The 22830-nt window shown below is 43.6% G+C and overlaps 1 protein-coding gene across 2 annotated transcripts in view; it reads left to right on the plus strand.

Moving 5' to 3' along the window:
- The window catches only part of UNC5B (unc-5 netrin receptor B), a 276302-nt gene that overhangs the window by 199998 nt on the left and 53474 nt on the right, over window positions 1-22830 (plus strand). The window contains exons 3-6 of one of the 2 annotated variants that reach the window (XM_081954501.1): window positions 3543-3686; window positions 8871-8974; window positions 16253-16433; window positions 20006-20173. In XM_081954501.1, coding sequence (XP_081810627.1) covers window positions 3543-3686; window positions 8871-8974; window positions 16253-16433; window positions 20006-20173 — 597 coding nt within the window. The remainder of the gene's footprint in view (window positions 1-3542; window positions 3687-8870; window positions 8975-16252; window positions 16434-20005; window positions 20174-22830) is intronic. The other variant, XM_081954502.1, reaches the window with a different exon arrangement.

Raw genomic sequence — 22830 nt, forward strand, 5'->3', positions numbered from 1 at the left:
CTTGATGTTATCCAAATGTAAAATGTCCAGATATTTGTAGGCTTCATCCTGGTGGTTTGGCCATTCAGCATCTCAATTCCATTGCCAGGATTTTGCCCCAATTAGTTGTTTTTCTCTAGGCCAAATTCCATTACTATAACTGTGCTAAAAATTATTACCATGCTTGTCAATGACCGGATTTCAATTTCTGGTTTTCCATAAAGCTTCGGTTCCTACATGTAAAGCAAATGTGATATTTTAATTGTTGTGGTCTGCCAGTGGCCTGTGGAGCTGGCAGCAGAGTTGGGCAGTGAGGATGGGGAGGAGTATGGGCCAGTCCTGGAGTCTGGGGAAGGCTCAGATGAGGGCTCTACGTCGGAGGCAGAGAGGGGGCCAGGGCCATCTGGGAGTTATGTGTTGCCTCTGGAGCCTCCAGAGTCGGACATCAGCGAGAAAGAAGAACAGGGGGAGCCTGTTCCCAGTGCGCGCATGCGCAGAGCTGCCAGAAGGCAAGAAGGCAAGACAAAAGAGGAGACTTGGGAGTAAGGCTTGGAGATGATTGGCCTCTTCCATAAGACATAAAGGAAGAGCAAAGGCATGTGAGCCTTTGCAGGAAGCAACTTTGTTCTGGTCAGTTTAAACTCTAAAGCTCTGTTTTGACTGTGTCTCTGTGTGGTCTGCAAAGCTCATTGGCAATTAGGTCTTTGGCAACGTTTCAAGGGAGATAAAGGTGGGTGTTTATCAGCCTTATCCCGAAAGACTGTGGCTGACTTCTGTTGGACTCTTTACAAACTATTTGTGACTCGTTACGGGCTGTGAGTGAACGTAATTCACAGCCGTTGAAAGTAAAAGGGGTTTTTTGGGACTGTGTGATTTTTACTGTCTCAGGAAGCCTAGGTCAGAACATTTGTTTTGCTGTTTGATAGCCAAGGTTTGACTATAATAATATAATAATTACCGTATTTTTCAGAGTATAAGACACACCATTTCCCCCCCTAAGAGAGTGTGGAAATGTTGGTGCATCTAATACACGGAATTCAACTATTTGTGGCCTCCTGAAGCCCCGCCCCCACATCCCATTTTTGTGAAAAATGAACAAGCTTCAGCAGGGCTAGGGGAAGGGGAAAATGCCCCTGTTTTGGTGAAAAACAGGGGCATTTTTGCCTTCCCCGAGCCCTGCTGAAGCCTGCAGAGTGCTTCGGGGTGAGGGGGGAGGCAAAAACCTTTTTTCCTGACTTGCCTCTTTGAAATCTTGGTGCATCTTATACACTGGTGCATCTTATAGTCCGAAAAATACGGTAATACCATTGTTATTAATAATAGCAATAGCACTTAGACTTCTAGATCACTTTACAGTGCTTTATGGCCCTCTCTAAGCGGTTTACAGAGCCAGCCTATTGCCCCAACAATCTGGGTCCTCATTTTACCCACCTGAGAAAAATGTTTACTCACATTTTACCCATAAAATAGAAGGCTGTGTCAACCTTGAGCCGGCAGGCAGCAGAAGTAGCCTGCAGTACTGGATTCTAACCACTGCAGCACCATGGCTCATAATAATAATTATAAAATAATACTATTATTATTACCGTTATTATACCGAAACGCAGACTAGGAGTATGATATCAAAAGTCTCGTTGCTGATTGTCTAGCAAATACTATTATCACATTTAAACCTGTGGTGTGATTAGCTAAATACACATCATTAAAAAGGTTTGAGTCTTAATCATGTAAGAAAATGATTACACGATAAAATGATGTACGAAAAAGAAAAAAGGCCAATTGCAACCTTTTCCCCCCCATTATATGTAAACTTTGTGTGCAGCTTTAGTAGTGCTGGGTATGCAAACAACCTACCTAACCTAAAAATGATGCACAGAAGAAATGGGGGGAGATGAATAGTTGTATGCAAAGCTCAACTGTGCCATACCCGTTGTATACAATAGCTGTACAGAAAGCTCAGATGTAACGCAAAGTTACACAAATGTATCATAAACAAAAACTTGTGTTTATCGTGTGTTGATCTTTAGAGAGAACATTGCTGTAGACCTCGTCAAAAGACTTGATTTTTTTTCATTTGTCTGATATGCGTGGGTTTGTATTCCTCCTTTCTTCATAGATGGTGTTTCATTTAACCCTAATGCTCCCAGTTCTTGGTTTCTCCAACTCTATAATAATTCACTTTTGGGGCATGTATTGGTGACCTTCTACCGCTGCACCATAGAGAGTATTTTAACTTACTGCACCTGTTATCGGGGGGGGGGGGGGGGGTTCCGGCTGCTGCTACTGCCAGTTTGCTCAGGGGCTTCACAGAAATGAGCGGAAAATGGGCTGTTTTTTGCTCAATTCCCCACCCCCCCACCCCAGCCCCCAGGAGCACTCTACAAGCCTCCTAAAGGCTTGTACAATGCCCTTTTTTTGAGCAAAAATTGGCCTGTTTTCACGAAAAGTGGGCAGTTTTTGCTCATTTTTGCCCCCCCCCCAACCACCAGGAGCACTCTACAAGCCTCCTAAGGGCTATTCATTCCCTTTTTTGAAAAAAAAAATGGGCCCACTTTCACGAAAAAAGGGCCGTTTTTGGGAGGTTTGCAGAGTGCAAAAATTGTTTTTTTGCCTTTTCAAAACCTTGGTGCATCTTATACTCCGAAAAATACGGTACCTACTCAGCTGAACTGGTCCGAACCGGTAGGGACCCACCTCTGCTGTGTATGTTTTGCCAATTGCACAGTGGCAGATAGGACACTACTCCAGAGGGTCAAAGTCATTGCCCAGAGGATCATTGGTTGCCCTCTCCCCTCTTTGGAAGAGCTTTTATAGCTCCCGCTGCCTTAAGAAAGTTCCAAAACATTCTTAAAGATCCATCTCATCCTGGGCATCCTTTTTTTGAACTATTACCATCTGGCAGACGGTACAGGAGGATAAAAACAAGGACAAATAGGCTGAAAAACAGCTTCTATCCCAGAGCAGTAATTATAATGAATTCTACGGTATAGTGCCGTGATGGCATGTGTGCCATAGGTGGCATATAGAGCCATATCTGCCGGCACATGAGCTGTCAGTTCCAGAACTCATGCGTGCACCGGCCAGCTAATTTTTAGCCTTCCGGAGCGCGGGGGATGCTGTTTTCGCCCTCCCCAGGCTTTAGGAAAGCCTCCGGAAGGGCGAACAATGGGCCTTCCAGTAGGCACTTTGGGCCTGTTTTTCACCCTTCCCGGACTCCGGAGGCTTACCTGAAGCCTGGGGAGGGCAAAAACCGCCTCCCCCGGGCCCCCCAGAGGAAATACCAACCTCAGTTTGGAGGCAAGTAGTGTGAGGCACTTGGGGGTTGTGCACACATGGGGGCACACTTTGCATTATGGGTATGTGCACGCTCACATTTTTGGCACCCAAAAACAGAGCCATCACTTGCACAGTGCAACATTAATGCAATATCGGGTTTTCAATTTCAATTATATAGCATGTGAAGGTTGTGTGTTTTATAGTTACCGTGTACACTGAAGATGGCATTTTATTTCGTTGTACGATGTGCAATGGCAATAAAGTAAACTAAACTTATTTGTTTCCAGGGCTCCTCGTAAGAGAAGTTCAGATCGAAGTCTCTCGCCAGCAAGTGGAGGAGCTGTTTGGCCTTGAAGATTACTGGTGTCAGTGTGTGGCCTGGAGTTCTGCTGGAACCACCAAAAGTCGCCGAGCTTACGTTCGGATAGCATGTAGGCTTGGGAAAGAGTCTTTTCCGTTCCTTCTTTTTCTTTTGGGAGATCTTTTCACATTATGACTTCGCTTCTGGTTTTGTTTTGTTTTTTTAGTGCTCTTGCATACCCTGCAGAAAAAGGGGAATAATCACAAACAGCCACATTAAAATAATTCGCTCGCTCAAACGTCTCATAGACTCTTAGCTAATGAAAGGCCTGAGTGCGTGTCCAAGAGAGAAGTAGTTATATTGAGATGCCCTTTACCGGAAGAAGAAACTCATTGGTACTTTTTGGGGGGGGTGTATTGGGAAGGAGCAATCATGTAAAAAATAAAATCTGCTCGTAGAAGAAAATAAAGCTGATTTTGGAATAAAGCTGTAATCCACAGCGGATGGGCAAACATTCTTGGTCCTGCTGCAGCTTTTTCTCCATATCATATGCTAGTGTTGCCAAACCTTTTCGGCATGCGTTTTGGCACACGCATGCTCATTTGCCACCTGGTCTTCGCACTCCGGAAACCAGAAGATCATCTTCCTGGCACATGCATGCACACCAGGCGGCTGCTCTTCCAGTTTCTGGCACGCATGTGCACGCAAAGACCAGGTGGCCGGTGAGCATGCGTGCGCCAGAGACTGGAAGATTGTGTTCCCAGCATGCACATGCACACCTTCATCCGAGGAAGGTCATTTTCCCAGCGTGCGCATGGTGCTAGAGGGCATGCTGGAATACGTAAGAGCAATGGGTGACGGTTCATGTGCTCAGAGAGATGGCACTTTGAGCCGCTTCTGGCACACCTGCCATAGGTTCACCAGTCATATGTTGTTCCCACAGAGGAGTGATGCGGTGGCCTAGAGGTACAGCTCTCGCCTCACAATCAGGAAGCTGTGAGTTCGAGCCTAGGTAGAGGCAGATATTTCTCTCTCTGGGCACACTGAGAATATTATCCGCTGAACAAAAACTCCGCATTGGCGACAGGAAGGCATCTGGCCATTAAAACAGTCTGCTAGCTCCATTCAGATGCCCAGACTCCACCCCACAAAGGATTATGGGGTTGTTAAATGAAGGTGATGATATGCTGCTCCCCCAGAAGTGTTCCAAGATGAGGCAAAAACTTGCTTTCAGTAATCCTTGTTCTTCATTCTCTCCAACTGCAGTTGTCTCTGACTTATGGTCAATTGCATCTCCAGAGTTTCTGATTTCTAAACAATTTTCATCATGGGGTGGAACTGAGCTGGGGCAACAGCTCGCGTGCCCACAGAGAGGGCTCTGCGTGCTACTTCTGGCACGTGTGGCATAGGTTCGCCATCATGGCTTTAACTTGTCCAATCATATCTTCTTATCTGACTTCTGGGTCATATTCTAGAGTATATACTTCAGATGGACCCTGGCCAGGTTGGATGAAGTCATTTGTGTCACTCCGCAAGAGTAGGAGGTGCTAGAACAATATTTCTATTTTTGGCAGCTACGCCGTGCAGAAAACAGCAGAACGCCATGGAAAATCCCTCTTTAACTAAAAAGGAAGCCTGATTTTTAACAGAATATCATCTGAAATCCCTTATTTTGGGATCATAAGACAAAGGAGAGCATTTTCCTCCCTGGGGGTCTTGCGGGAGGAAATTGTATCGCTGTCCTGCATTCTAAATTGTTAGTAATATCTTGTTCAGGAGTGTAGCTGAGATAGGGATGAGGATACTGTTTGTGTCTACGTACCAGCTGGCACACAAACATGTGACTTCCTTTCCTTTTAGCTGAGATCGCTTATAATCACACAAGTGAGGACCTGGAATCCTCGTGGTTCAGTTATTGAAATAGTTCTTGAGCACAGGAATGCATTTCACAGTCCCTGATTGGCATATTCAGCTTTTCTCAGGTTCAATATCTACAGGAGTGAGAGGCTAAGATCCAAAGACAGCATTTTAATTACACATCTCCTTTTGGCTTTCTTTATCCAGCAGTAACCCAGTTTCATTCAACTTAAATTTACTCTGAAGCAGGGGTCAGCTTCTTAAATTTTAGCAAGGGGTTCCTTTCCCGGTTGTTGGGTGGGCGTGGCCATGGTGGGTGTGGCCTAGTCAGCCTCTTGCACCATGGCAGCAGGGGGGGTCGAGTTTTTGCTCTCCCTGGGTTCCGGAGGCTTTCCTCGAGCCTCCAGGAGGGCGAAAATGGCCTCCCCAGGTTCCAGAGGCCCTCCGGAGGCTGTAAACAGGCCCCTTTCCGGCCTTCCTAAACTTCCGGTAGCTCTGTTTTTCGCCCTCCCCGAGCCTCCATGCGTGCCCTGCACTTACCTGCATCCAAAATGGGCTGCTGGGGACTCCTGGGAGGGGATGGGCAGGATGGGCGGGGCCAGTCAGGAGTGGGATTTTTTGGGGGGGGGGGGTTCCTCTGAACTGCACAGAATCTTAGCTACAAATTCTCCCGAACCCCTGCAAATCCCTAGCAGTCCAGCCCTGCAAGGCTATTTAGACATAATGGCTGGAACCATGGGAGTTGCAATCCCAAATATCTGGAGGGTACCAGGTTACGTTGCTCACACCAGCTGAGATCCCATGAAACCTGGTAAATGGGATTAAGCCAGTTTCTGAGTTTGCACAACACACTTAACCATTAACTAACCAAGTGTTCTGTGTGTCTGTTCACCATGTTCACCAAAGCTAAGGCGTGGCTTAGTGGGAGTGGCAGGGGAAAGAATATTGTAAAATCCCCATTCCCTCCCCACTCCTGGGGAAAGGATACTGCAAAATCTCCATTCCCTCTCGTTGGAGTGGGGAAAGGATACTGCAAAATCCCCATTATTACCTCTCCACTCCAGGGGGAAGGATATTGCAAAATCTCCATTCCCACCGCACTCCTGGGCCAGCCAAAGGTGGTATTTGCCACTTCTCTGAACTACTCAAAATTTCTGCTAACGGTTCTCCAGAATCTATCAAAACCTGCTGCATTTCACCCCTGTTTTGTATGTTTGCAATGCAAGCAGCAATAACTGCATGAAAGCAATTTAATTACTAAACTCCCAAGAGGCTGATGGTTCTGTGGTATCTCTAATCATCGTAGAACCCATTTCATGAAGTTAGGTTACAAATTATCATCCATGTATTCATCACAACTGTCCCCCAAAATAATTGTGTTATGTAATTGTTATGTATTTGTGTTACAACCCCTGGTATGCCCAAGTATATATATTGTTGGTTGTAACACACACACACACACACACACATACACATACACACATATGCACACACACACACACACACACACACACACACAAAAAGGTCTTATTTGTCAAAATGCTTAGGAGGAATTTAGTATATCTTAGCGCCATCTACTGATTAATTCTTTATATCTGTCTTTTCTTATGGGTTGTCTTATTCATGTTCTTTATTAAAAAGATGTTCAGGCTTGTAAGTACGATAAATGTTTCAGAGAATCTGAAAAACCATCAATTGGAAGCTACCACCATGCTTGACACTTAAAGTCCCGCATTCGGCATTTTTTCCCCCCAGTATCAGAACTGAACAGAAAGGGTAGTCCTTTCATAAAAACATGTCCTTCCTGAAAGTCTGTAGAGATTCTCAGTCATCCAGGTCATGGTTGTCCCAAAGGTCTTTTTTTCTTTTCTTATTTTTAATATCATTTTTATTCAGCATTTTTAAACACTAAAATCACAGTTACACTTTTACAGCTTTCCGCTATCGGTATTCTTTTTTCTAATTTCTGCTTTTCCATTCTACAGCCTATTGTTTAATACATATACTGTACATACCTCCTTGTTTCATGGTTATTATTTTTAGAGTATATACAGCATATATACAACATTTACATCTTCATTGGTTTCTGAATATATACCATCTCTTTTTGTTATATTTTCTATACACTCATTATGCATTAATTTTACATCTCTTTTTGAGCCAATTATACCACCTATTCCATATCATATAATACTCTGTTTCCTCTCTATCCCTTAGTTCCATCGTTAATTTATCCATTTCCGCGCCTTCTAGCACCTTTTTTTATGATCTCTGCATTTGAGGCGATGGAAACAAAAAACCAAAGGTGCTGTTTCAAGAGGCTGTTTTTCTTTGAAGACGTTTCACTTCTCAACCAAGAAGCTTCAGCAGTTCTGACTGGATGGTGGGGAATGAAAGGACTTATAAACCCTTTCAGCAGTTCCAAGAAGGCTCCACACACTCCTCAGTGACCCTGAGGACACAGATAAACCTCCAAATGCTTCAACAACCCTCTAAAGGGATGCAAGTGACCAGCTGTCTGCAAGGAATATATATCTTTCCATTCCCCACTATCCTGTCAGAGCTGAAGAAGCTTCTTGGATGAGAAGCGAAACGTCTTAAAAAGAAAGAAAAAAACCAAGAAGGTCCAGTTGCCTCCTGAAAAAGCATCTTTGGGACATGTGCTTCCTGAATATTCTCCAAGCTTTTTCGTGGGATAGTTTAGTTTTGGGTCACAAAAGGAACTCCTTTGCTGCTGGTTTTGCTAAATGTCTGGGATCCAGAAAGCCTGACCATTTCCTTAAAGGAACTGAGTTGTTTTGCCAAGGAGCACCATTGTTAAGGGTGAAAGCATCAAGGAGAGAAGGCTGATTTTCTTTCAGTACTTATTCTTTTAGTTTCTGTTAAGCTGCATATCTACCCTGCTTTGAAAGATGTTCCATTTTAGTATTTCAAATAATGGGGTGTTCTTCAAAATATGAGCAAATAAGTTTATCTTTGGCTGTCTCTTTGGCTGTCTTTCATATCTTTAGATCAGCGGGGGGCTTCACATTTTGCTACCACCGGTCCGCCGTGCGTGTGCTTGCTTCGCAAGTGCATGTACCCCTTCCACGCATACCCCCAGCCTTCCGCGCATGCGCTTTGCGTGTGCCTTCCACACAGGTGCCCAGCCTCAAAAACGTGCCTAAATAGGATGGCATAGAGCTGGGGCAGGTGGGGTGGGGGGCACCTGCAATTTCCGCTACCGGTTCAGGTGAACGGGTCCAAACCGACTGAATCCCATCTCTGCTTTAGATAGAAATTACACAAATATTTTGGGCCAAACCTCTAAGCGATATGACATTTGAGGCTTTACAGGTGTAGGAAAAATAATAGGACATGAAAACTTGGGCTTAAGGTGATTTGCCCTGTACTTTTTAAATTGCACTGTGAGTATCACAACTAATGCTGGTGGGTTTTATATTTCTCCTGTCCTTAGATCTGAGGAAGAACTTTGACCAGGAGCCCCTGGGGAAAGAGGTGCCTCTTGACCACGAGGTCCTTTTGCAATGCCGACCACCTGAAGGCGTGCCAACTGCTGAGGTAAGATGGGCATTCAGTGAAGATGATGGCGGTCACCTGGGAAAACATTCATGCAAGCAAAACAGATTACAGGCAGTCCTCAAAACTCACAATCTGTCACTTAGTAATTGCTTGAAGTTACAACCACCTCCCCCAAAAGTGATTTACAACCCAGTTTGGAAGCTCTGACATTGCCCCCCCCCCCTCATGGTCACATGAATCCAATTTATGACATTTTTGTCAATTTTAGCAAGTGGTTTTCTGCCCAGTTGCTGGCTGGGCGTGGCCTAGTCGGCCTCCTGCACCATGGTGGGGGAGGGGTTCCCCTCCCCGGGCTCCGGAGGCTTTCCTCGAGCCTCTGGGAGGGCAAAAACAGCCACCCCAGACTCGGGAGGCCCTCTGGAGGCTGGAAACGGGCCCATTTCCAGACTTCCCAAACTTCTGGTAGGCCCATTTTTTGCTGTCCCCGAGCCTCTGTGCCCTGCACTTCCCTGCATCCAAAACGGGCCGCGTGGGGACTCCTGGGAGAGGAGGGGATTGGTGGGCGGAACCAGCCAGGAGTTGGATTTTTTTTGTTCTCTGAACTTCAACGAATCTTAGCTAGACATTCTCCCAAACCCCTGCAAACCCTCCCCTGGTCTGGTCCCATAGTGGCCTGCTTTAAAGCCATCATGACTTTTGATCATAATTGCCAGGCTCAATTAAGGTTGTAAGTCGAGGACTACCTATACTTCACAGTAACCCACACCTATTCACGTATTGACAGTTGTAACCTCTGTTACTAAATTGCATGCCCATTTTCCAAGGGTTTGTCCCATTCTTTGTGCTCTGATTTATTTCTCAAAACCTCAATAAAACATCTCAACCTGTATTGTAGTTGCAGTGCTACATGTTACTCCTTTGTTGCATTCCTAGTGGTAGATTAGGATCTTTCAGTACTCGTTGCAAATAAATCTGGTGGACCTTGGTACATGTCTTTGGTACCACTTGATAATGCCTTGTTAAGGCCACACTTAGAATACTGCACTCAGTTTTGGTCGCCACAATGCAAAAAAAGATGTGGAGACTCTAGAAAGAGTGCAGAGAAGAACAACCAAGATTATTAGGGGACTGGAGGCTAAAACATATGAAGAACGTTTGCAGGAACTGGGTATGCTTAGCCTGGGGGTCCAACCCCCTGCTTAGGCAGGAAACTCTTCACCACTTGGTTATCTAATCTCTTCTTAAAAACTTCCAGTGTTGGAACATATACAACTTCTGGTGGCAAGCTGTTCCACTGATTAATTGTTCTAACTGTCAGGAAATTTCTCCTTAGTTCTAGGTTGCTTCTCTCCTTGATTAGTTTCACACATTTCTTCTTGTTTTACTCTCTCGGGTGCTTTGGAGAATAGCTTGATTCCCTCTTCTTTATGGCAGCCCCTGAAATATTGGAATACTGCTATCATGTCTCCCCTAGTCCTTCTTTTCGTTAAACTAGACATACCCAGTTTCTTCATCTCCTCTCATATTAGCTAGGAATTTTTTGTTGTTGTTCAAATAGTTGAGCATCCACCCACAAGATTATTTGTGATGTAATAGCAGCTCAAGGAAACAGAAAATTTCCCCAAAGAAGAAGTTGTGTGTCCTGCCTGCAAGCTATGGAACACACTTCCCTGGAGGTTGTTCCAGGCCTCTCATCACTCAGCCTTTTAAAAATCGATAAGAATGCATCTCTTCCACCAAGCTTTTAACCATCACTTTATTTTGCTAACTAGTTCCCAGTAAATTTTAGACTGCTTTGTCTGTTTGCATATTCCATTTTTGTTTTCTACAGTTTGTTAGCTGCCTTGGCAGAGTAGAAACAGAGGAAATAAAACACCCACCCACCAAGTAAATAAGTAAATTCCCTTGAGTGGATATTGGAACAATGCTATCATGTCTCCCCTAGTCCTTCTTTCTCTTAAGCTAAACATACCCAGTTCCTGCAACCGTTCTTCATATGTTTTAGCCTCCAGTCACCTAATCATCTTGGTTGCTCTTCTCTGCACTCTTTCTAGAGTCTCCACATCTTTTTTGAAGACAGAATGGCTACACAATTTCTGGTGATCCATGGTTGCTTGCCTGGGAAAAGTGCTGGGGAAAAAAGTCTGGGCCAAATTTTAAAAGCAGTTAAGAGTTAAGATTCTCTGTATCTAAATCTTCCTTGATAATTGTAGAGTTAGCCCTCCTGGACTTGTGCTAGGAAAATACAGGTAGTCCTCGGTTTACAATGACTCATTTAGTGACCATTTGAAGTTACAACAGCACTGGAAAAAATGTGACTGATGACCATTTTTCACACTTACGACCATTGCAGAATCCCCGTGATCACATAATCAAAATTCAGACACTTGGAAGTTGACTCATATTTATGTCGGTTGCAAAATCCTGGGGGTCACATGATCCCCTATTTGCAACCTTCTGACAAGCAAAGTCAATAGGAAAGTCAGATTCTCTTAACTTTTAGCATTACTAACTTAACAATTGCAGTGATTCACTTAGCAACTGTGGCAAGAAAGGGCGTAAACGGGGGCAAAACTCACTTAACAACTGACTCGCTTAGCAGCAGGAATGTTGGGCTCAGTTGTGGTGGTAAGTTGAGGACTACCTTTGCTTTCGATTCTTCAGTTAAACTGTTTCCTTACCTCCCACAGAAATTTCTACTATCTCTTTTTCTTTTTAATTCATAAACATTTTGAATACAGTGTATTGTGAGGGCATATCATTTATGAAAAAGCAAAGAAAGAACAAAAAGAAATATTAACATACATTAATAACGATCATAATAGTGTAACAGAATAATTTTAACTAGATTTCTCTTTATATTATTAGCTTATTTGTAATTCTGTTAATTATATTAGCATATTTATAATTATAAACCACCTTTATATTTAATTCATACATAACAATAATCTTTCTTCATTTACCATATTTTTGGACTATAAGACGCACCTGTGTATAAGACGTACCATGATTTTGAAGAGGTAAATTTAAAAAAAAAGTTTTTGCACTCTGCAGGCTCATTTTTTGCAAAAAAAAAAAAAGGGGGGGGGAAGCAGAGTATTGGGAGGCTTGTAGAGTGCTCCTGGAGGCAGGGGGGGCAGAAACGAGCAAAAAACAGGCCGTTTTTTGCTCTTTTTTGCCCTCCTCACCCCGCAGGAGCACTTTGCAAGCCTCTCAAATCCTCTGCAAGTCCATTTTTGCAAAGGGGGCGGGGTTTCAGGAGGCCAAATATGTTGTATTCAGTGTATAAGACGCACTCAGATTTTCTCCCTCTTTTGGGGGGGAAAAAGGTGTGTCTTATACTCCCAAGAATATGGTAATTTCTACCTCTTATCTCTAACCACTCCTAGAATCTATTGCATGTTAAGTAATATTTTGTATCGTCTTTGTCCTTTATTTTTAATGTCAATCTGTCCATCTCTGCACAGTCTAATATTTTCTGAATTACATCCTCATCTAATGGAGTGTTCTTGTTTTTCCTATATTGTGCAAATACAATCCTTCCTGCTGTCAGTACATGCAAAACTAAATATATAGTCAGTTTATCATAGCCCTCTGGCATTATCCCCAACAAAAATATTTCTGGTTTCAGATCTGTATGTTGCTTTATCATCTTTTCCCACCATGTCTGTATTTTCGTCCAATATTTACTTGCTCTCACAATAGTCCACCTACGATAATAAGTACCTAGAGTCTGATTACACTTCCAGCATTTGGTGGACATATTGGTAAACATTTTTGCCAATCTTGCCGGTGGCAAATGCCACCTATAAAGCATGCACACTGGAGCTGACAGCTCACGTGCCACTACATCTGTGTGCCATCATGGCTATAGTATAACCAAAAAGTTTTGCCCATACAATCATTGTTTCTTTGACTTGTTCCTCTTCCAAGACGTTTGTACCATATCATTAGGTATATTGGTTTAGGAAGATGTGCATCTCCTGACTTTCCTTCCTTCCTTCCTTCCTTCCTTCCTTCCTTCCTTCCTTCCTTCCTTCCTTCCTTCCTTCCTTCCTTCCTCTATTATGAATAAGAAAATTTTGTTTTAGGAATTTTGGTTGCTGAGATATATTTTCTTCTAATTTGCCGGCAGTTAGTAATGAAAAACCTCCTGCCTTCCTCCCGCAGCTGGGCACATCTGTGCTTTCCCTTGAAAGTTGCTTTGGGAAAGTGAATAATGATAGGGAAACGTATCATTTTTTCCCCATTGCAGATTGTTAATAAATCATATGAAGTTTCAGCCTCACCCAGAATTTCTGCCCAGCCGTTGTCGCCTCCTTCCTTGAGGTTACACCTCTCAAGTGCAGGCTTGTTTCCTCGAGTCTCCGCAACCATAGTAAAATTCCAGCTGTGAAGGTTGGCACCTAGCAGACAGATGTTTATGGTCCGAAAGTGAGCCTGTTAGGGAAATTAGTTGCCAGGTAAAGATGGAGAGGGATTGTGATGGATAGCACCACACTGGGGCCCCGTCTGTTTTCATTATTCAGCAGAAGTGTTTATTTTAGGCAGTGGATCTGTTATTCTGACATCTAATAATGTGCTTAACCTCAACACCTGTTCCATCCTGCCACCTACATAGGCTGATCAGCTATTAACCCCTGACAGAATTTAGTAAAGAAAACACTGAACAAATTGTTTGCTGAGAAGGGGATAGAAAAAGAACCATTAGCACTTGGCAAGATCAGCAATCCATGGCCTTTCCTCTGGATGTATTTTCTTCTTCTCTGCTGCAGACTTTGGATCCCAGTAACCAGAGATGGTATTCAGCCGGTTCGGACCGGTTCGCCCGAACTGGTAGTGAAATCACGGGTCAGCCCACCCACCCGCCCCGTCTTTATGCCATCCTATTTAGGCATGTTTTTGAGGCTAGGTACATGCGTGGAAGGCATGGGCGCAATCGAAGCGCATGCATGGAAGGGGTGTGTGCTCTCACAAAGTGGGAGCGCGCGGACAACCGGCAGTAACAAAATGTGAAACCCACCACTTCCAGTAACTCAGTGAGATCTGCATAAGGAACTGGCACAGTGCAAGGGGCTGGGCATTTGCTCAGACTGCTTCCTATTTCTCTAATAAATCTCGCTAAGTTTCAAGAATGAGCACATCATGCGGCAGGGAGGGGATGTCCAAAATCTATTGTCTCTATATTTGTCAGTGATTTGTGATTTTGAGCATCAGGATTAGGGTAAAGGAATAGTTCCATTCTGGCACTATATATGCATAGAATCTGGAGGCTGGGAAGGTGAAGATAATGTCTTGATGGTTCTCCGAAAACTTTTTAATTGCAGGAGCAGTGGTAGCTTAATGATTTCTTCAACATGTCACTCACGTGGTCTATAAGTTCAGAACATATGCAGACAGTAGTAATTGATTTTGCATTTCCTTCCTTCCTTCCTTCCTTCCTTCCTTCCTTCCTTCCTTCCTTCCTTCCTTCCTTCCTTCTTTCCCTCCCTCCCTCCCTCCCTCCCTCCCTCCCTCCCCAAATTTCTTTGACTAGGAATGGTTTGTTGAACACAGCGCTGGCTTGACTTTCACAATGTGACTTTGGCACTATAAGACAAAGCAACGGGGGGGGGGGGCGGTTCGGTGCGTGCAAAAATTTTGCACATACGTGTGAGCTTTCCTCATGCACACGCCAGACGTGCGTTCCGTGCATGTGTGCATTTGCACAAAAATAGGTCTGCGCATGCGCAAAACGTTAACAAAAGAAAAAAAATTACATTTGTGCAATTACAGTTGTTCTGTGCATGGGCAGAACCCAAAATAAAGATGGTGGCCCGGTAGGAGAACTGGTTCGGGGGTGTGACAGGCCTGGGTTGCTGCTGGTTCCAGCGACCCAGGCTGCCAAACCACTACCGGTTCGCTTGAACCGGTCCAACCTGTTAGGAACCCACCTCTGCAAAGCAGAATATAAACGCAGCCAAGTAATGATCTGGTCTTTGCTACTTTGCAAACAAACAACCAGACAAATTAGGCCATTCCAGACCCAACTCTTTCAACACAAATTTAAAAATAGAATTGCCTGCACATAAGAAAAAAAAAACAATCTTTCTCAAATAATGAGAAAAACCAGGTGCATTTTAGCATTCTTTATGTATCTCTTCCAGTTTACTGAGCTATCATTTTATGGTAATTGCTTGCAACAGCATGAAATAATTGTGTACATACCTCTCATACCATGTTTATATGTCGTAAGTACCAGTTGGGATTTTCCGATATGTGCTGCGTAAGGCAAAAGACCATGTGTATAGATAGTCCTCGTCCTATGACCACAACTGAGCCCAGTATTTATGTTGCTAAGTGAGAGACTTGTTAAATGAGGTATGCTCCATTTTACGATTTTTCTTGCCACATTAGTTAAGTGGATCACTGCTGTTGTTAAGTTAGTAACATGGTTGTTAAGTGAATCTGACTTCCCCGTTGACTTTTCTTGTCAGAAGGTCACAAAAGGGGATCACGTGACCCTGGGACAGTGCAAATATGGTCATAAATATGAGTCAGTTGCCAAGTATTTGAATTTTGATCACATGACCATGGGGGAAGCTGCAATGGTCGTAAGTATGAAAAACGGTCATAAGCCACATTTTTCAGTGCTGTTGTAACTTTGGATGGCCACTAAGTGAACTGTTGTAAGTCGAGGACTACCTGTATTGGGCCTCTGTAACTCCTTATCAATTTTTGGTGGCAAATGGCTCAGGCTTCTCAGAGAAGGCTACACTTCAAAGACAATCACAAATTACCAGCTTTAACTTGCTGTTGTGGTAGAAGAAACTATTTCGGGAGAGGGTATTTGTCAGAGTTTGTTGCGGAAAAATCAAATCCAGAAAGCACACACAGATAACTGGTTCAGCTGGATTCATTAATTTCTTTATATACATAGGAATAGATGAATAAATGTACAATACCAACAGGTGGTTTTCCAAGTAAACACAAGGCAGGAGAGTTAAAGGCCAACACAAGCAGTTAGTTTCATTTCAGCAGACAAGCCCAGACAGACTGCTAGTTTACTTCTTAGAGCAGCAGACTGCTTAAGTTTCTGTTTCAATTCTCTGCACAGTCTCAGAACTGTTTGAGCTCCCATTGGCTGACTTAGTTGCTATGCCTATTCATTGACTGACCTTGTTCCCATGTCTCTCCCAGTCATGAATATTTTAACAGTATTTAATTTTTTTTTCTGATGATAAAGAATTATCAATGTCTTTTCTCTTCTTTTGTTTTCTGCCTGTCCCAACCTTTTATCGTTTGGTTTCCTTTTTCTCTTTCCGAAACTTAATACAGGTGGAGTGGCTGAAGAACGAGGAGGTGGTTGATGCTTCCCAGGACACAAACTTCCTGATAACCATAGATAACAATCTTATCATCAAGCAGGCTAAGCTGTCTGATACGGGCAACTACACCTGCGTGGCAAAAAACATTGTCGCCAAACGGAGGAGCACCACGGCCACAATAATTGTTTATGGTAATGGTTTCTTGAGAACTTGGGGGGGGTGAGTGGGAGTCTGAGGGAATGAAATTCTGTTTCGGCGGGAGAATGTGAGGAATAGAGCTTCCTGCAGTTGCTGATCTTACAAAAGTTAAACAGGTTCAGACTCGTTGTATTGGGTGGGGAAACCATCTGGAAATATAAGGGATATAGAATTAGAAGATAAAGTATCATACCGGAAGGAGATAATGGAAAACCGGTTCTATATTGTTGCTAAGAAAACAGCATGGACACCATCTATGAAGTTCCCAGAGGTTGCACATAACTCAAAGGAGACCACTCTGTCTTTATGTTTATTTGGTTTTTGCAGGCATAAACATGCTTAAACAATACCCTGTTTCCCCAGAAATAAGACCTCCCCGGATAATAAACCCAATCTGGCTTTTGAGTGCATGCGCTAAAATAAACCCTCCCCCCAAAATAACCCCCCCCTAAAATATTTAAACGCATGCACAACCAGTTCCCCGCCATTTCCTGTGGGGGAAGATGCTCCACACGTCCCACATGCACCTATTACCCACACGGAACGGCCTCATGGAGGCCACTCCCACAAATCTTAGATGCTCCTTCTCTTACTGGTGGCCGCAAAAAGAGCAGCAGGCCCAGCAACGCTAGGGCTGGCAAGAGTGTGCCAGGAACAGAGGCAGAACTTCCGGCCCTCTCTGGATCAGCTGATCCGCAAGGCTGAGGTTAAGGGGCCTCCTGCACCTCAAAAATAATAAGACCTCCCCGAAAATAAGGCCAAGTGCTTATTTCGGAGTGGGGGTAGTGTCAAAAGAAAATAAGACCCTGTCTTATTTTCGGGGAAACACGGTATAATGATTAGCAGTGAAATAATAACATTAATAATAAATATTAATAATAACATTAAGCAACAAGTAATTAGATAATGAAAGAATATATTGTAATATAAGCATGTGTATTAAAAGTAGAATCAGATGGATTGGATGAATGGAAGGAATATGAATAGATCTACGCTACATGTTTAAATGATATTGTGGTTGATATTAGAATTGTATATTGAAACACTGAACAATGAAAGAATGAAGGATGAAACTTTAATATATATAGATGTGAAGAATTAAATAAGGGAAATATGAATAATAAAGTAGGTGGAAGATGGAAGACAGAGAGGAAACGTCTTTGAATACAATGGTGACATGAAAAAAAGTTGAATAAAATAATAAGAGGGGAATAGATAGATGATAGATAGATAGATAGATAGATAGATAGATAGATAGATAGATAGATAGATAGATAATGCATGCATGCATGCATGCATACATACATACATACATACATACATACATACATACACATAACAAGAAATATGTAATAATAAGAAGGAAGTTCAGAAATTGAATGGTGGTAGTATTAGATATGTTTAAACAATATGAAATAAAATAAAATGTAATAATTATGAGAAATGTGACCCCATCTTGTGCATCCTTCGTTCAGAACCAAATCCCGTTGATTTCATTAGGACTTCTAGCCTCCGAAAGCATACATGAAATTGCAATATAGGTCTTTGGTTTAATAAACAACAAGGTACATTTAACAAAGATGTGCAAAGGACTTTCACATTTCTTGATTGGAAGCAAGGAACAGGCACCCTGGAGATGCTATTTTTGGTTAAATTCTTGGACTAACTTACAGAAACAACAATTTCCCAATCTTACTACAGGAACTCAATCACCATGTACTGGTAGCTGCCCTGGTTTATCATCTGAAATATGAAGAGCAAGCAAAAGGCATCTTAGAGTCAACATGAAGAGTGTTTTTGGTGGATGTTCTTCTCCCTCAACAGGCTTATCTTAATTGCCTTTATTGGTTTTCTCCACAGACTAGGACCATGATGGCCAACCTATGGCATGCGTGGCACGCATGGCATCACCCATTCCTCTTCCGGATTTCTGGTGCGCATGCACACATGACAGTCAGCTGGCCTTTGTGCGTGCGGCAGTGCCAGAAACCAGAAGAGCTGGTCTTCCATTTTCCAGCTGAGCATGCACATCAGCCAGCTAATCGGCACGTGTGCATGTGGGCAGTTAACCGGAAGACTTGTGGGCCAGTGTGCATGTTGCACTGGAAACCAGAAGTTCATTTCCCAGTACATGCATATCCCCTGGGCAGCTCCTCTTCCTGGTCACAGCCCAGATGAGTGCGCGCATGCGTGAAGTGCTCCCTTTTCGACACATGGTGCTGAAAAGTTTCGCCATCACTGGACTAGGGTGTCCAAATAGATATTCAGCAGCAATTCAGTTTTTCAGACATGAATCTTTCCTTCTGTTACCAGGATTACCTTTGTGTACTGATCTGTGTCACCTTCCCTAGTTCTCTGAAGGATTTGCTCAGTTTAATTTCTTTAGCCAATATCAAATTCTCATCAAATTCTGTCCCTATTCCCAGAGCTCCATTGAACTATGTATTCCTCTGACCTTCCTTATATCATTGGGGACTAGTTCTCACATTGTCTCAGAAATAGCCCTCTTTGGTTTTGACTGTTTTATCCTTAGCCTCTTGATTGCTCTTGATTATAGGAAATCAAATAATATCTTCCAGAAGAATGTTAATAATAGCTGGGACAACCATTGAGGTGAACAACAGTGCATGTCTAAGGAGATGCCCACAGTAGAGAACAGGGGTGTCAAGCTCAAGGCCTGGGGGCTAGATCCGGCCTGCGGGGTGCGTAGATCTGCCCTGTGGGGCCACCCTAAAAACAGCAAAGGACCGGCCCGCGGTGCCTCTGCCAGTGAAAATGGAGCTTGGGGGTGAGCCACATGCTCCATTTTTGGCTGTGACAGCTTCCTGCCGCCCTCTGCCAGCTAAAACGAAGCTCGGGGGGGCTGCGCACTGTCCCCAAGGTCTATTTTCACTGGCAGAGGGCGGCAAGAGGCCATCACAGCTGAAAACGGAGCTCAGGAGTCCATTTTTCACTGGCAGAGCGTTCGGACCACCACAGATGCCCCCCGACACGAGTGATGTCAAACTGGCCCTGCCCACCCTGGTCACACACACCCAGGCCCCTTAGGTCAAACACAACTCTGATGTGGCCCTCAATGAAATCGACATTGACATCTCTGGTATAGAACATCTTTCATGTAGTTCAGGAGTCGGCAACCTTAAACACTCAAAGAGCCATTTGGACCCGTTTCCCACAGAAAACACTGGGAGCCACAAAACCTTTCCCATCCCCGTCTATTTCCTGAGCGGCCACAAAACTAGCATATGTAGCTGAATTAAAGGTTCTGTTTACTTCTGAAATTTTTCTTTTCTTGGATTTATCTGCAGTTGGCCTATAGGGGGTCGAAAAGCTTAATAAATCGCATACTGGCGGGTGTTGCACGTTGGTGGTTGTGTCACATATTTTGAGTGGCAGGGGGATGAAAGAGTCACATGCAGGCTCCAGTGCCACAGGTTGCTGATCCCTGGTGTAGTTATTCTGGGTGGGAAAATGAATGCTTTGGCTGAGGGAAAAGGTGGCTTGTTGGGAGGTTGTGTTTCAATTTTTTCCCTCACTGTATTTGTTTTTGCTTCCTTCCTCCTAGTGAATGGTGGCTGGTCTACCTGGTCAGATTGGTCCTCGTGCAGCAACCGTTGTGGCCGTGGGTGGCAGAAGCGTACCCGCACCTGCACCAATCCAGCGCCACTCAATGGTGGCTCTATTTGTGATGGACAATCTTTCCAGAAGCTTGCCTGCACTACCATGTGCCCAGGTAGGTACACCTGTGGAGGATATTGCTTTTCAGATCATTGGATCAGAGCACTCATTTATCCCACTCAAGCAGGTTAATAATGATGTTTCTAAGAGTTGAGCCTCTGGTCTTGAATTGTGAGCTTCTGTCATAAGGAAAAAAGTGACTTGTTTCTGAAAATATTTCCTTTACTCTTTCTGATCTGAAGAATGGTGAACCTGTTGTTTTGCTCCTCTGAAGCAATTATCCTGTTTCCCTGAAAATAAGATCTCCCCGGATAATAAGCCCAATTGGGCTTTTGAGCACATGCGCTAAAATAAGCCCTCCCCTGAAAATAAGCCCTCCCCGGAAATATTGCAATACAGCAGCAACTATAAGGTGACCACGCTCGCTGCCTCCTGCACCTCAAAAATAATGAGACCACCTCAAAAATAAGGCAAAGCACTTATTTTTGGGAGTCAAAAGAAAATAAGACCCTGTCTCATTTTCGGGGAAACAGGGTATTTTCAGCTTGCTCCTGACTTTACTTCTTGACCAGCAAAGTCCCAACTATTTTTATGAATAGCATTGAGCGTCTCTCTCTCTCTCTCTCTCTCTCTCTCTCTCTCTCTCTCTCTCTCTCTCTCTCTCTCTCTCTCTCTCTCTCTCTCTCTCTCTCTCTGTGTGTGTGTCTCTGTCTCTCTCTGTCTCTGTCTCTGTCTTTGTCTCTCTGTCTCTCTCTCTGTCTCTCTCTCTCTCTCTCACACACACACACACACACACTCTTTACCAAAACCCCAGAACTGTCCCAATTAAGTCCAGTCACAAACAGACCAATGCTAGTCCACAGAGCAATGGCCAATCAATCCACAAGGCACTTGAAAGTTTCCCAAAATTTGCCACCAGGCAAAATTAAATCCACCATACAAGACGATTCACGGGACAAGCCAAGTCCAGAGTTCACAAGGCCTGATCCAAATCAAGGCACGGTGTCAATCCAAAGAAAGGCAAGAATCACAATGACCAGAAAACACACAGCTAGGAAGTGAACACCTTGTTCCCAGCATCGTTTCAATCTGTCTGCTGTGCTAAATAGCCAGCTTCTGGTGCAGCCCATCAAGAAGGGCGAGGCTGCCTCCTTGCGAGTAATCTGGTTGACCTTCTCTGCGCCTGCCTTTTCTCTGCCCTACGTGTTCTTGGATTAGCTGCAGCAGGCAGTTCCTCTTCCTCCTCACTGATTAGCTGCAACTACATGCTTTCCCTACCTGTAACCTCAGGGCTGTCCTGCTACAGTTGTGCTTCAGCCAAATCCCTCTCAGATGGCTGCTTGGAGCCATTAACCAACTCCCCTCCAGATGTGTGCAGAACTGGTTCATCTTCTGCGAGCTGGCATCTGGAGAGATACATGGGGAAGTCGTCGCATTTCCTTAGATGTGCTTTAGAGACCTTGAAAGATGATGCAAAGCCATGTAAAGTGGCCTTCTCCTTTTTCTTTTGTTTTCTTTCTCAGGCCTCTGGAATAAAGAGTAAATATTGCTACTTGAGTCATGTGTTCGATTGAAATAATACATCTTGTTGCTGTTTTCTTGACACAAGGAGGCCAAGCTAGTTTTGAGATTCTTACTGCGGATCTGACAGTATTTACAGGAAGTTACAAGATGGCTATCATTCAACACATGAATCTGTTTTATTTCCCAGATGGGCATCAAAATCAAAACGTTACACTAGGTTTTCCCAACCTGGTGCCCTTCAAATGTTGCACTGTAATTCTCATAATCTCCTGTAAATGTCACAGCATCTGCTAACAGCAAGACATAGTATTTCAAAGTACTGGCAAAAAGAACAATATTCTTACACTTGCGGCCTGGAGAGAAAAAATAGGATAAACATTATAGTAAGGAAAACAGTAAAAGCTCCTTTGTGAGAATCCAGGATATTTTAATCTACCTGCTATTTTTGCCAGCTTCAAGAGTAAAATGCATATAGTTTATGACAGAATGCTGGACCCTAAGATAAATCATGCTGCAAAATGCATTTGCTTGATGAATTTGTTCCATTCGGTATAGATTTTGAATTTGTATCTTATGATAAATTGAGATTAGAATTTGCAAATGTTGCAAGAACACTTCGAGGTAGCCAAAATTATGATGTAGAAAGATTTTATTTTTAGATTACAGATCTATCCCCTTTATCACACCAGATAACCATAGGCAGATGTGTCTTGGTGTCTTTGCCCAACAGCAAATAATAAATTGCTGAAATTTATTATTCTCTACCACCTCAGTCTGAGATAACTCTAAACAGTGTGCAAATATTGAAATTAAAGCAATTGCAACATCATAATCATCATGGTTTTAATGCAAAATTCAAAAATAAATACAGGTAGTCCCCGGGTTACGAGCGTTCCCTTAGCGAACGTTCGAAGTTACATGAAAAGCTCCCCCTAGCATTTGCAAACAAGGTCCAAAACAACAAATCTTGCAGCACCACACCAGTTGTTCACCCTTACGAACAACCGCAAAGGCTGTGCAACGTTTGTCCGGCACATTGTCAGCCAAAATGGAGCTTCTGAGGGTAGGATCCACCCCTCAGAAGCCCCGTTTGGGAGTCCAGAGACCTTGCCTGGCCTGTTGCTGGCCAAAATGGAGCTTCCCAGAGGATTATCCAACCCTCACAAGTCCCATTCTACCCTCTGAGGG

The sequence above is a fragment of the Natrix helvetica genome (genome assembly GCF_964273705.1).
Source record: "Natrix helvetica genome assembly, chromosome: 5".
Lineage (NCBI taxonomy): Eukaryota > Metazoa > Chordata > Lepidosauria > Squamata > Natricidae > Natrix > Natrix helvetica.